The sequence below is a fragment of the Lepisosteus platostomus genome, chromosome 10 (genome assembly GCF_059453375.1).
Source record: "Lepisosteus platostomus isolate fLepPlt1 chromosome 10, fLepPlt1.hap1, whole genome shotgun sequence".
In the NCBI taxonomy this organism is placed as follows: Eukaryota; Metazoa; Chordata; class Actinopteri; order Semionotiformes; family Lepisosteidae; genus Lepisosteus; species Lepisosteus platostomus.
Genome location: NC_142620.1, coordinates 20,919,634 through 20,932,920, shown reverse-complemented (window position 1 = coordinate 20,932,920; position 13,287 = coordinate 20,919,634). Strand labels below are relative to the sequence as shown.

Here is a 13,287-nt window from a genome sequence, read left to right as displayed (position 1 = left end):
AATAAGCCATGAAATCGCAAATTTGCAGGACCAGTATATGTATCTAAAAGCGCCGCAGGCTTTTATCCAGAAAAAAAATAAAATTAAAAAAATGTAATCGTAAATATAATTTGAAAATAGTCTAACCGTTAATTAGTGCACCACTACTCTTCTGGAAATGTATAATAAGCAGTATGACGATACTGTATGTTTGAACTGGAAGTTGAAACGAATGTCAAAACGATTGTTGTAAGTGTGGGCTACTGTTAAAACTACAGGGAGGGAATAATATTTAAACCCTTTTGATAGCTATGTTACAACATTAATACAGTACATATACAGTACCTATGAAACCATTTGTTGTCAGGTTTCGTTTTAGCACTGCGCAGCACTTTCATTTCTAAACAGTCGTTAGCACACAAGTACTGCATCTTCCCTTTCCGCTGTTTGATTGTGACCGGTTCCTATATTCTACTTTGAATGAACAAATTTTGCATTTTTAATATTTTCTGGCTTCGTTTACACAGGGTCGTGTGCAGAAAAAGTTCAAGCCTCTCCCTCTCTTAGCTATTCCCGTGTGCAAACTGTCTTCTTCGCACTATAAATAAGAGGGGACGGGTTGATTTTTCTGCATGGTTAAAGCAAGTTAGGCGTGGTTTTTAGGCAGGTACCTTGGCGCTTTTCAAAAGCGGATATTTAACTCATAACAAGACATCAGCAAGTTTTTCAAACATGCCCAAGTGTCCTAAGTGCCAGAAAGAAGTGTATTTTGGTAAGATTTTTGTTTTAATTTTACCGCAGTATTTCTTATGGTGCTTTTTGAACAGTTCACACAAAACTTTTTTTCTCTTAGTTTATTAGTGTGGCGTGCGGCATACTGTATAATAAGAATACAGCTGCATTGGTCCAAAAATAACCAAAGCTTTTGTAGCTGTTACAATGAAATCATGCCTTGTTGACATCCTCCTTAAAATGTTAAAAAGTTAGGCTGTAATAAGGTACAGTATGCGTGCTGTGTACATCTAAAGAACTGGTCATACTGTGTTTTTTATGATGTTTGTGCTTTATAATGTCAAAGTGTTGTGCGTGAAATAAGTGAAGAAATTAACGGTCTTGTGAGATCTTGTGAAATAGTTTCACAACAGCAGCACACAAAGCTTTATTGTAAAATGTGAGTTGTGAACGAATATTGGAAAAAAGCGTACGTATGAAAATAAAATAAGTGCATTTTAGCAAGAATTTTTTTTTAAATAATAACTAGATTTGCACGATTTGTTACGGGTTTTTCTGGTTAAATATTGTTTTTTAAAAAACAACACTTAAGGCAAATTGTAAATAGGATGTTCAAATTCTTCCACATTGAATTTTTATAATCATCACAGTTAATTAATACCAACAGTAATTCAATTTCAGAGACTTAAAAGCTATAATAATTCTAATACAATCGCGCACAATCACAAGAACAATCAAAATCCTAATATTTAATCATCTTCTTAAAAAAGAACGGATCTATCCTTGTCAGCGAGCACCTGATTGTGTGGTTATATATGTGCAACCTTTCATACTAGATATTGTAAGTGAACAATATCATACAGGCTTAACAATTAACTCATTCACATGACACATAATCAGATATTTTAAGTAAATATGAGCAGTGTTTGGAGTGTCCACACCCAGTTTCGGTGTATTTTCTTGGACAATAGTTAAATCGATCATTCCAGAACATCTGGTCAACAGTGCTCCACTGTGTGTTTCTAACCTTGATGGGATTTTCAGCCTTCTGTAGTATGCAGCGGTCTCTGTAGATATTTATATATTGACTAATGCGCTTCTTCAGGCACGGCACGTACCGTACAGTATGTTGTATAGACCTTCACCTTCTGCGAAGAACAGGCAATCAAGTACATTTCATGTGCATTTACTCCAGAAACTGGACTTTTCATAATTAAAGGCACAGTTTGCAGTTACTGATACTGGTGGTTTGTGTCATTTTACCCATATACTGTACATATTTTTTCTTATGAGACGGAGGGGCATGATGGACTATAATGTATATGTACAGTATATGAATATGTATTCCATATACAGTGTGAACTTGTCCAACACCAAGTTTTTGAAGACATCCCCTGCATGCATCTTACCATTACTTAAATCAGTAAGCTGTACCATTCATTCATGGTACAGCTTACTAATTTACATCGATTTTGTATGTATAACATTTAAGTCATCAATATTGTCATCAATTAGACAATAATGTGTCTTTTTTTGTGGCACGTTTCCAAAACTTCATACAAACTAAAATACCCAAACCACAAATTTCATGCATTTTAATTCAATTATGTGCTCTACGGTGCAATACATCTGCTACACAAATATGGGGATCACTGTTTTTACATTTTATTCTGAAAAAAATATGTTTTTGCAAATAAACAGTACAGTTCTTTTTCATATTCAGGCCCTCAAGAAATATACTTTTCTTATTGTTTTTCTAATATAACACTCAAAGTACTCAGAGTGCTGGAGGTTAAAATGAAGACATTAAATTCACCATCATGCACTCAAAACTAGGGAGTGGGTATTACCTTTCTTTTCATCTTGTGTGGATTTGCAAATTTGTTTGGCATAACAAATAACATAACATTACCAATATATGCTGAAAATCCCTAAGACTTATTCAGCTTTGGAAATTATGGTACTTTTGTTCCGTTAGGTGAAGTAGAGTCCCTGTGTTTCCGCCATATACTGAAACAGCTAAAAACATTGCCAGCGAGAGACAATTTTTTGTGATATGAAAACGGAATTCAAATTCTCTCGAGATTGAGGTGCTTTGTTTCTCTCCTGGAAACACCCTGAGGAACGTACTGTGTGCTTCAGTGAAATTACTTGTACACATGAGAACTGCTATTAAGCCAGAAACATCTTGCTTTCAAATCAGTGTTCACAAACAAAAAAGGAAATGCTATTTACGCTTATTTTTTTTTCCAAATGTATTTCCATAAACACACGAACATTGGTAAGGAAGGCTCTAATAAGCAGATGCAAAAATGGTAGCGCACAGTTCCAAAATGTGAAAGGATTTTGTTATCCATGGAACTTTCTTGTGTGAGAAAAAAACGGACCTTTTCTCACTTTCAAAGCATAGTAACACAAGATCTCTGAGTTGATGGTTAAATGATGGATTTTGTTTAAATTCTTCCAAGTTTTGGAACATCTACAAAGGTTGTCAATTAAGAGAAAAGAAAAAACTCGAATGTTAGATGGCCTCAAATTGTTTTGACATTTGGGCATAAAACCAGAGGCATAAAGCTGAGGTTTGCTAAATGCATGTCTTAAACATATTTTGTGTGCTGTGCCCACAGACTGATGGTGAAAAGTTACTAACAGTGTTTATAGTACAGGCCTGACAGCTAGGAATTTCAGACATTTTTCTTTATTTGATACAAAGATGAGTTGTTTTAATTACAAAGCAAAGCAGGATGCATGTTGGACCTTTAAAATAAATCCTGATTCTGTTATTGTCAAACAGTATTGTGTTGTCTTTAATACAAGAGAACTGCCACTGAAATCTTCCAGAAGTGAGCCGAAAAATATTTTGAAAGAATTCATAAGCAAAATATAAGCGATTTTTCTGTTTTGTACATTAGGCCTTGGCTAGGACTAATCTGACAGAACTTTTAATGGCTTCTGAAGTCTTTCTATCTAGCAATGTGAACAAATGCTCTCGTGTCTTTTCACTTTATTTTGTCCCTGCAAAGCACCTAAACTCACTCTTTTCCTTAATTAATTTATTCACTGTCCAGTGAATGAATGGTTCACCATTTGGTTTTGATCGATTGTGGTTTTTTGGAAGGATCCGTAATATGCATCACTGGGGATGCCACTATCATCTGCGTAACAGATACAGTACATTTCTGTGGTGAATGAATTTAGTGTCTTTACACTGTCCTGCTGTACGGTACTTCTGCTACACTTCCGAGTGTACAACTCAGAATCATTTCTCATGCCCGACTGTAACTTTAAGGATGATGCCCACGCTCACCTCTTGGGACCATTCATCTTTTGACACTGCAGCCTCCACAGCAAATTTCATATAGAACAAATAGTGCCAACTGTTGGGGTGGCTTTCATTCAATGACACCACCGCCAGCCATAGGGCTCAAACATTGTATTTGAAATTTGCCTCAAGAGTATTGCCCTTAAAGGATTATATCTTGCACAGAGTGGGAGGTACTCATAACCCTTGCTTAGAGCAAGAGATACCCTATGTAAATGGATTAACTTTCCAGTGTCTTCAGGTTTTCTTCCCAACTGGATTTCATTATTTTAGCTCTTAAATTGCTTTTATTTTCAAAACTGATTCAGTTTTTAAACTGTGAAACAAGTTATCGCTTAGCTTGAACCGTGGTGCCTGTATTCACTTCTCTCATTCAGGTTTGTTTCATTGACTTGGTTTAATCAAACTAGTGGGCTCATGCAGCATCACGAATACTGATTATAAGAAGGTTTGGCACTGTTAAACCCACCTAAAGCAGAACAAAAATTTTAAACTGAGCTGAAACAGTTTGGCTCATATTTCTCAGAAATTAAACTCATAATGGAGATTTGTGTCCTGAGTGCAGAACATTTTAAGAAAACACTAACAATTGGTGCAGTTAAGAGTTTAATAAGCTTAACTGTTTGAGAATGGAAACCAGAAGACACAGGAGTGTCTGTGCTTTCAATAAATACATAAATTCCTCTCCAGCCCAATAAGCTGTACTGTAGCATAATGGGTTAGTATCAAGGATTTTTAGGTGGAGCTGAAGGAGACATGCTTCAGGAATTTGCTTTTATATTTTTCAGTTCATTGTGTGTTAAGGTTGATATCCACCCTGCTGTAAAAGAGGGCAGTAGATCTTGTTGGGACACGGGGGGGAGGGGGTTGGAAATGATTACTTCAGAATGGGCTGTTCCTGACTATAATGGACTATAGACTACTCCACCCATTGTGTTTCTTTGGGATCTTGGTATAAATCTGACTAAGGGAGATGAGCAACCGCCCAAGGCAAAATCCAATGCAATTTCAAGATCTATAAACACAAAACACACCCTGCTGTGCCCCAGGATGTGCTTATCTAAACACAATGGCGATAGTGGCCAGACCCACAATGAGACATGGGCTGCTGCTCCATGTTGTGTCCAGTAATACTACCCTGTTTTGATCCAAAAGCTCTGACCTTTCTGACATGTCATGTTAATAAAGCTCATTTTTTAAATTGAATTTTATTTAAAAATGGGCAGGAGAGGAGTTTCCTCTTAAAGATTTTTTTCCTATTTGCTTACCAATTCTGAACACCAAACCAAACACAGTTAAGTAGATAAATCTCATGGATACAGTATGAAATCAGTGGCAGCAGTTTTCTTTTCTATGAAAAACTCTAAAGAAATTGCCAGGACTTTATCGCAGCTTGAGATAATTCACGTTTGTAATGCTGATAATGATAACCATGATAAAGGGATCCAATCTTATCACTGAATGTTTGAAATTATTTTGGCACAAGACAAATTTCACCCAAGACAAATTTCATACAAATGTGGAGTGCAGTAGATTAACGTTTTTTTTATTAGGCTTTGACATGGAAATAATTCCTTAGGGAGAGTGTGTCTTCCAAGAACCACGTTGCTGAGAACTCTGTCCTTGCTAATTGCTTTGCTAAAGGACCCAAAAAAATTGTATTAGATTCTGAAGGGGGAAAGCCACCCTTTCCACCAGCCATAGGTCTGATCAGGCTCTTGAGAATAGTTTATATGCTGTGAAATCCCAATGATAGATCAATGCATTGTCTCTCACCATGGTTTTCCCTAATCATACGCAAGTCCTACAGAAGAACAATATATCTTTACTGCAGGAAACAAAGTGCACAGATACTAAACCTAGTACTGGAGCTTACTAAAGGAATGTGATATATCATTTTTTCAGCCCAAGCTTTTTAGCACAAGAGAATTTTATGGCAGGAGAGGCCGGAATGGTGACATTTTTCTGCCAACCTTACTGACTGAGGTTAATATGATCTTTGCTGTGGGTGGTAAGCCAAGTTATTTTAGGACTTTTCATTATCCTTTTTCTTTGGTTGGAAGAGCTGTGCAGTTTTTAACTGCAGTTTTACAAATGTAATATTAGTACTTAGTTTCAAAAACACAGTGTTAATGACTGGATTTAATGATATTCATAATCACACCATGAAAAATTCATTGTACCACATACCACTGCTAAGCCTCAATCATACAATATCACAGACAAACCTCTGCCTCTATGTACATGATTTCTGATATATGCCATGAAGATAGGATGGTTATACAGTACCAAGGGGCAGGATGCTATAACAGAACCTTTGAACTGGCGAGTCTCTGGGAGACAGACACACAAATTGAGCCATAAGGTTGAAAAGATAGTGCTCCTTTTGTTTTACAGTGTGGGAAATAACAGAAACCCCCCCTCATAAAAACACAGAGAAACAAAAACCTAACTCTATCCAAACTCCTACTGCATAAAAATAGCCAGGTAGGTAAACCGCATACTGGCTTCATAATAAATGTTTCAACCTGGGTCTATTCTTCAGTCACCTAATTGGTCCTTTCTCCTCAGTGCTGTACATAACAGAGACTCTGCTATCTTACTAGCCAGCAGTGGTCAACAGGAGATATTGACTGAGAATTGAAGACTCTGCTTCCTGGTTTTTAAATGTCACCTGACCAGTAGTCTTTTTCTCCAATTGGTCAGCTGACAGAGGATGGCAGGTCATTCCCCATTAGTCTCTGAGGAACATAGTTCACCCAAGAATCTCCCTCTTTTCTCCACCTGCAATAGACATTTTTTCTTAATGCAGCTTGGTGTCAAAGATTATGAAAGCTCGGATAAGCAAAATGCTATTGGTGAGGATTGTACAGTGTATAATATTTAATTTTCATCTGTGTGTTGGACCTTTGCAGCTGAGAGAGTGACATCCCTTGGCAAAGACTGGCACAGACCCTGTCTGAAATGTGAGAAATGTAACAAGACCTTGTCTCCAGGCTCTCATGCAGAGGTAGGTCCTACTGGTAGGAGCCTATAGTTTCAGGTAATGACAAAATGGCAAAAATATCCTTAATATGCTCACCATTCAAAACTAAATTTCATGCAAAATTGATCTACGAACTACCTAAGCTAAGATGATCTAAGATCTTCTCTGTAAATAGCACAGACTTTAAACGGGCTATCTAATTTAAGTGCAATGTAAGCAAGACCTGCTCCTGAGCGATTCTACAGAACTGTCTTCTCTTCTGATAGTTTCCTTAGCTGAGGTGCTTCAGTCTAGCTGTCCTTTTACACACAGACCAATGAGCTGATAATTACAGGATAGTCAAATGGATGAAAGCACAAAATGATTACTTTTTCAGAAGCAGAAAACTGCTTGAAGTGGGTATGTTTTCACAACTCCCAACTAAGCTGTAAACCAGAACGTTTTTAGGAAGACTCCTTCATTTCACTAAGATTCACCTAAGATGTCTCCTATACCATGGGTGAGATTTTCTACTTGATCAAAATAATATCTGAGCTTAATATAATACCTAGGTTTTCAAACTGCCTGCAACCAATTATGAAAAGATGTCACAGAGACAGAAATCTCTTTCTTACTTTTTTTTTAATTGTGGAATTCTTTAGGAAATGGCTTTATGGAGTTTTTGAATCATTAATCCACTAGCAACCTAAAATGCAAGAATGGTTTGAATGGCCTCCTCTCATTTCTGTGATACCTTTCATAATGTACAGGTCATTAATGGCTTTTTTTCTCTTTAAATCTTGTTTCCAGCATGAGGGGAAGCCCTACTGTAATGCTCCCTGTTACTCGGCACTCTTTGGGCCAAAAGGTATGTGGTTTTATTTCTTTTAAATAATTAATGCTAACTAATATAGGGGCACAATCAGATGAGGGAATTCAAGAAAGGATCTACCTCTTTAACCTTAAAAAGACATCATAAAGCATAATAATCAAAAGGTCTGCAAAAAGACAGTAGGTGAAAATAGACAGGTTATTGTATTTTGTCGATGTGCTTCTGTGAATAGCCATTTCACTTAATCATGGCAATTGACAGTTGCAAATAATTTGTTAATGATACACCATGAGGAAATCAAGAACAAAATAGAAGCACTGATCACATCCCTCTGCCAGAAAAAAACCCAGAACAAATCCATATTTACATGAAAATGTCTGCTGACACCTACGCTCCCATCAGGATATAACTGAGGCGTTTTATGGAGGCAGCAAGTATGCAAGTCATGTGCCAGAAGTACAGTGTGGGTAGATTAAACAGGAATCAATGGCTTGGAAAAAAGGAACAAAAACAGATAATCTTTTAATCCAGAATTTTGGAGACCACGCCAGTGGATGCAGGAGAAGATAAATTGAGAGAGATGTTTCTGTAAAGTCACCTTAGACAAAATACCCTTAAAAGGGATCCTGCTTTTTTTCTGTCCTATCAGAAGTCCCTTTCACTTCCCATCTTGTGAAAGTCGGAGATTGCAACAGGTGATTCTTCAGTGATAATGATGTCTTTCAGTACCCTCTTTTCCCTGGGTGGGCTATTGTCAGCCTGGATTATCCATGCAATGCCCTGTGACTTGCTGGGCACCTCTGATCTTGCAGTGCTCCCAGTGAGAGCTGCTTCAGTCTTCTAGTTGGTGCAAACTGTCCTTTTGGCATTAGAAGGCTTGTAGCATGAAAAATAGCAGAGGATCTAACAATTACGCACTTCAATGCACTATTGTCTTTCCCACTTGATGGTATAGGGATTGTAGCACTGCTGCTTCATTTGATCTGAAAACCCAAATCCAGATGGCATGATGAGAAAAAGTCAAGATTAAACAGTCTATGTGTTGGATATACGGAGTGGAATGGAAATTGCTGAGCCCAATTCGGAAGGATACCCCAGAAACCAGTTGTGCTACAGTATGATCCACGTCAAGGATTCTTACAAGTTCTGCTTTTAATGCTGATATTCCTAATTTATGCTTTGTCCTTTGAAAGCAAATCCTAATAGATGGAGAAAAATAAAATCCAAAAAGAATCATGCTGTCATCAGTTCACCAAAGCGAAAAACTGCTTATAGCTAAGAGATCTCACGCATACATATAAAATATTTTCTCTGCCAACAAGCACTGTATTGGACGGCACAATTTTTAACATTATACTTGTAAAATGAAAAAAGTATAAATAAGATGCTGGGGTCTCCAACTATATTTCTGGGGACCCACACACCTGCTGGTTCTTTTTCCATTTGACCTCCCTGTTAGCTAATTAAACCCTTATTATAATCCTTTAATAACAGGATGATTGTTTTCAGTTCCAATTCACATTGGAGGCTGCCTTTTTAGCATAGCATCTCCTAAGTAACTCCAACGTCTGAGTGGAAAACAAAGACTTTTGAAGCTTCCACGTCATGTAACCTGTTAATTGAGTTAAGTTAAGTAAAGAGCTCATCTGGAATGAAACTGGGTCCCCAGGACCAGACTGATAACCCCTGGTCTACAGCATGCTGAGTGACCTGATCAGTGTATTTTAGCTATATGTATTGAAGATACAGTGGCAATATTCACCACTTTAACAATGACATTCACGTATGAGATAAATTACTAGTAGATGACACTGAAGTGGGAATTAAACAGTATGTTTGAGCTATGGAGGCAAGGCAGTGTGATTCCAGGTTACTCTCTGTAAGGTCAGAGATAGAGAGTCCATTCTTTTCCTGGTACCTTTCCAATAAAATGTGATGTTAGTGCGTTACAATTCAGTCATCCTTATTATTTTTTTCCACATCTTCACAATGCCACTGTGGGATTACTGGGACAGGTGATAAACTAAAAATACACCACTGGCCCACACTTCCTGATTCCTTATCTAATACCGTCTGATCCCGGTTATCACGCAACACTGTCTCGCCTGGCTGTTGCTAGGAGATGTAACAGAAGGATACCAAGTCAATTAGGATAACAATAAAAATATCTGGAAAATTGAATTCTGAATTTAATGATAGCAGGAGTCCATCACACATCTGAAAGTGAGACCAAAAGATGTCATACAAACCCTACAGTATATGTGAAACAGATCATAACAACCCATCTGTCAGATTAAGGAACTTCTCCTAAAGCACAATTCATGTAGAGTAGGTATTTAGTGATGTGTGTAGGAACTTGTTAGGCATTTAATATGTCATTTATAAGTAAGTGATGCATGCGTAGGAATGCACTGACATATGACTGATGGTATCATGTAAGCATTGCAAAGTCTAGTTAATATCACAGAACTCTGTCACCCTCTCTTTTCTGAAGAATGCAGATCTGAAGTTTCCACTGTTACGTCACCTTGTTAAAAAAGTGTTCTATTGTACAGCTTAGTCATTGAGTGTTTCAAAGGGTTTTGGAATTCACCAGTTCACCTGCTCGCCGACTACAAATACAAACTCTTCTCCCTTCCTTTTCAGGATTCGGACGCGGAGGCACTGAAAGCCATACATTCAAATAGACCACAACGCAGGTAAACGCTGTGCTGTGATTGTCTGAGATACAGCTTTAGTTCCTGCTGCTGTGCAAGTATACTCATGTGTTTAACAGCGAAGATGACCTGAGGTTCTGAAGTTGTGGAGGTTACTACAACTGATGAGATATCTGGGCAGCATTTTCTTGGTTTTATTTTAATCAAATACAGGAATAAAGGCAGGATGAATGGGACTGATTTACTGAAAGTTGTGCAGAGGTGTCTGCCTTCTTTTAACATTTAAAAATGTTGCTTTTCTTTCAGGCTGTCCGCAGGAGTTAAAATTCAGAAGGTGGAAAGAAGGCAACTTTCAGCAAACCTTTATTTTTAAATCCTTATACAGTACATACTGGGCCTTTTAATCTAATTTAGCGAAATCTGCATTCCTTACAAAGATGTAGGACTTGCAATATTCCGTCCGCATTGTTCTGATCACTGACAACTGGAATGAAGTGTTTGCAGTAAAGTTGAATTGTTCTCTTTTCTAAATAAAATGGGTTTGCATTGTCACGACATTGGTATTCTTTGTTTTAATTCTTTTGAAATCTTAAAGGAAAAGAAGATACAAATTGCCAGTAGACAGTGTTGAGCATTCAAGTGCATGGAGATGCCTCATATCTTCGGGGGGGATCCCCTTGCCCACTTTAAATCTTTCAAGATTGTCCTGCAAGACTTGAATGGTCACACTAGAGAAAAACGGTTTCTTGTACATGTTCACTAACAGCAATTTACTACCCTTGTTTAATGGAAACCGGTCTTCACGAATAAATAAAATCAGTTGACCAAATCAGTGTTTTTTTTGCGACACATGGTGTATGAAGTAGAAAAAAAATGAATAATTAATCATCAGTGGGTGTGAAAAAATAACACAATAGCCATACAGGTGCTCTTGATACAGTATGTACAAAAGTATAAAACAATACTGTAGTAAAACAGCTCCTAAATGCAATGCCTTTTCTAATGATATCCATGTCAGAACTGTCTTCAATCCGAGGGAGCCAGAAAATGTCAAATCTTTGGCATTAACCAAGAACAATAACTACAGTAACGTTCTGGAGGCCAAACACCTACAGTATGTAATGAATTTCCCAGGTTTGGGATAATAATGGTCTTCTAATCTGTTTCTGTAACATAAAAGTATAAGAACCGGTAGGAGAGGAAGCCATTTGTTCCATCTAGCCAGTTAGGGAGTTAGTGACTAATTGAACCCAGGATCTCATCCAGCCGTTCCTTGAAAAACTCTAGGACATTGGCTTTCACAACATGGCTGTGTGTGAAACTGGTAATGTAACATTCCTGCTTTGTCTTCGAGCCGCTACAAAACCACTGCAAGCAACTAAGCTTGGGATGAACAACCCTAGTTATCCAAAGCTGCAGAGTTCTCTGTTTTTCCAACTCGCACCTTGATTACTTTAATTGCAGTGAACTGTTTGAAGTCAAATCACATTTGTAGTTGTCACTCATCTGCTAACTGAACACTACCTATAAATCCCTTAAGATGTGGAGTTTCCCCTCCCTGATTTAAGTCTGCAGACTATCATCTGTATTTAGATGTTTGAAGCAATCTTGTGGCTTTATAACATAATTTGATGAGTCTTTTCAAATTTGATTAAAATCTGTAAACCATGTTGGTGCTCTCTTGTATGTTAAATGCAACTTGTGTTCAAGAAAATAGCTTTTGAAATCTAATATTAATTAAAATTCGAATGCATATTATCTTGATTTTTGTCTTATTACAAGTCAATGTGTCTACTTTCTTATATAGGATAAAGATTCATTGAGAGAATGCCATTCTGTACAATTATAACTAAATATTATTTGGGTTTTTTTTTTCAAGAGTTTCAGTAATGGTGAAAAGCATTCAGAAACCTCTGCTCCCCTCACCAGTGCCTCTTATAGAATGTAAAGTTTAACAAATGGCCTCTCATGACAACATAAGCCACAGTTGTTTCGGTTCTTTAATGACCAAAAATACCCAACTCTCTGAGGGCCTTGTGTTTCCACTGCATTTTCATTTTTGACTAGAGCCGTTTTGCTTGCTGTAGCTGCTGCCATAAGACTGAAGAGACCATGGTTACAGACAGAAACAAAACTCAAAACTCCCACGGCTGTCCTCCTGTGGCGACATACTGACAAAGAGCTGCACTGTCTGCTCTCCATCTTCAGGAGGGAAAGGAAAACTCCCAGTTGGACACATACCATCTATAACACGGACAAGGCCTACACCATCTGTTTCAGAAGAGATCTAACAAGCAGTTGGAAACTGATTACAAGGCTTTCATAATCCTTACATCCAATTTATAGTATATACAGTAGGGCCTCAACCTTTAAGTACAGATGGACTCAAGAAAATTGCATTTTGCAATCAGAATTTTTTCTGTAAGCCTAGGCATACAGATCTCCTCTATCAAATCTAACAGCAGATGATAATCTTCTCCTTATCAGATGTTGTCCGACCAAATCTTATTCCCATAACACCCAAAAAACTTTAAAATATACCAAAAAGGGTATATTCAGCCTCACAATAACAAATGAAGCAGTCTGGTTTTAAAGCAGTTCACTTGAGTAAACCAAGGGAATTATTTTTGTGATCAATACAATCCTAGTCATCCACAAACTACTTTTTTATCACACAGTCAAAGTTCAACTAACCTTTAAAATACATTTAATGCAACACACACTAAAAAAGTGACACAAAAGAGGTCACTGTCATTTTAGCAGCTGGGTAGACAGACGCATTGAAAGATGTGTCTTACAA

General features: G+C 37.4%; 1 protein-coding gene across 1 annotated transcript; it reads left to right on the top strand.

Moving 5' to 3' along the window:
- The first annotated feature begins 591 nt into the window (after positions 1-591).
- Positions 592-11,042, top strand: crip1 (cysteine-rich protein 1). Its single transcript, XM_088648753.1, has 5 exons — positions 592-751; positions 6,949-7,043; positions 7,809-7,866; positions 10,477-10,529; positions 10,794-11,042. The coding sequence occupies exons 1-4, from the start codon at positions 712-714 to the stop codon at positions 10,515-10,517; spliced, it is 234 nt and encodes a 77-aa protein (XP_088504879.1). The 5' UTR covers positions 592-711; the 3' UTR covers positions 10,518-10,529; positions 10,794-11,042.
- Positions 11,043-13,287: the final 2,245 nt, after the last annotated feature.

Bases quoted from the DNA above. Each gene is read 5' to 3' on its own strand.
- crip1 (XM_088648753.1), top strand. From the start codon at position 712: ATGCCCAAGTGTCCTAAGTGCCAGAAAGAAGTGTATTTTG. The intron at 7,044-7,808 runs GTAGGTCCTACT...TCTTGTTTCCAG, and splicing joins CTCCAGGCTCTCATGCAGAG to CATGAGGGGAAGCCCTACTG. The intron at 7,867-10,476 runs GTATGTGGTTTT...CTTCCTTTTCAG, and splicing joins GGCACTCTTTGGGCCAAAAG to GATTCGGACGCGGAGGCACT.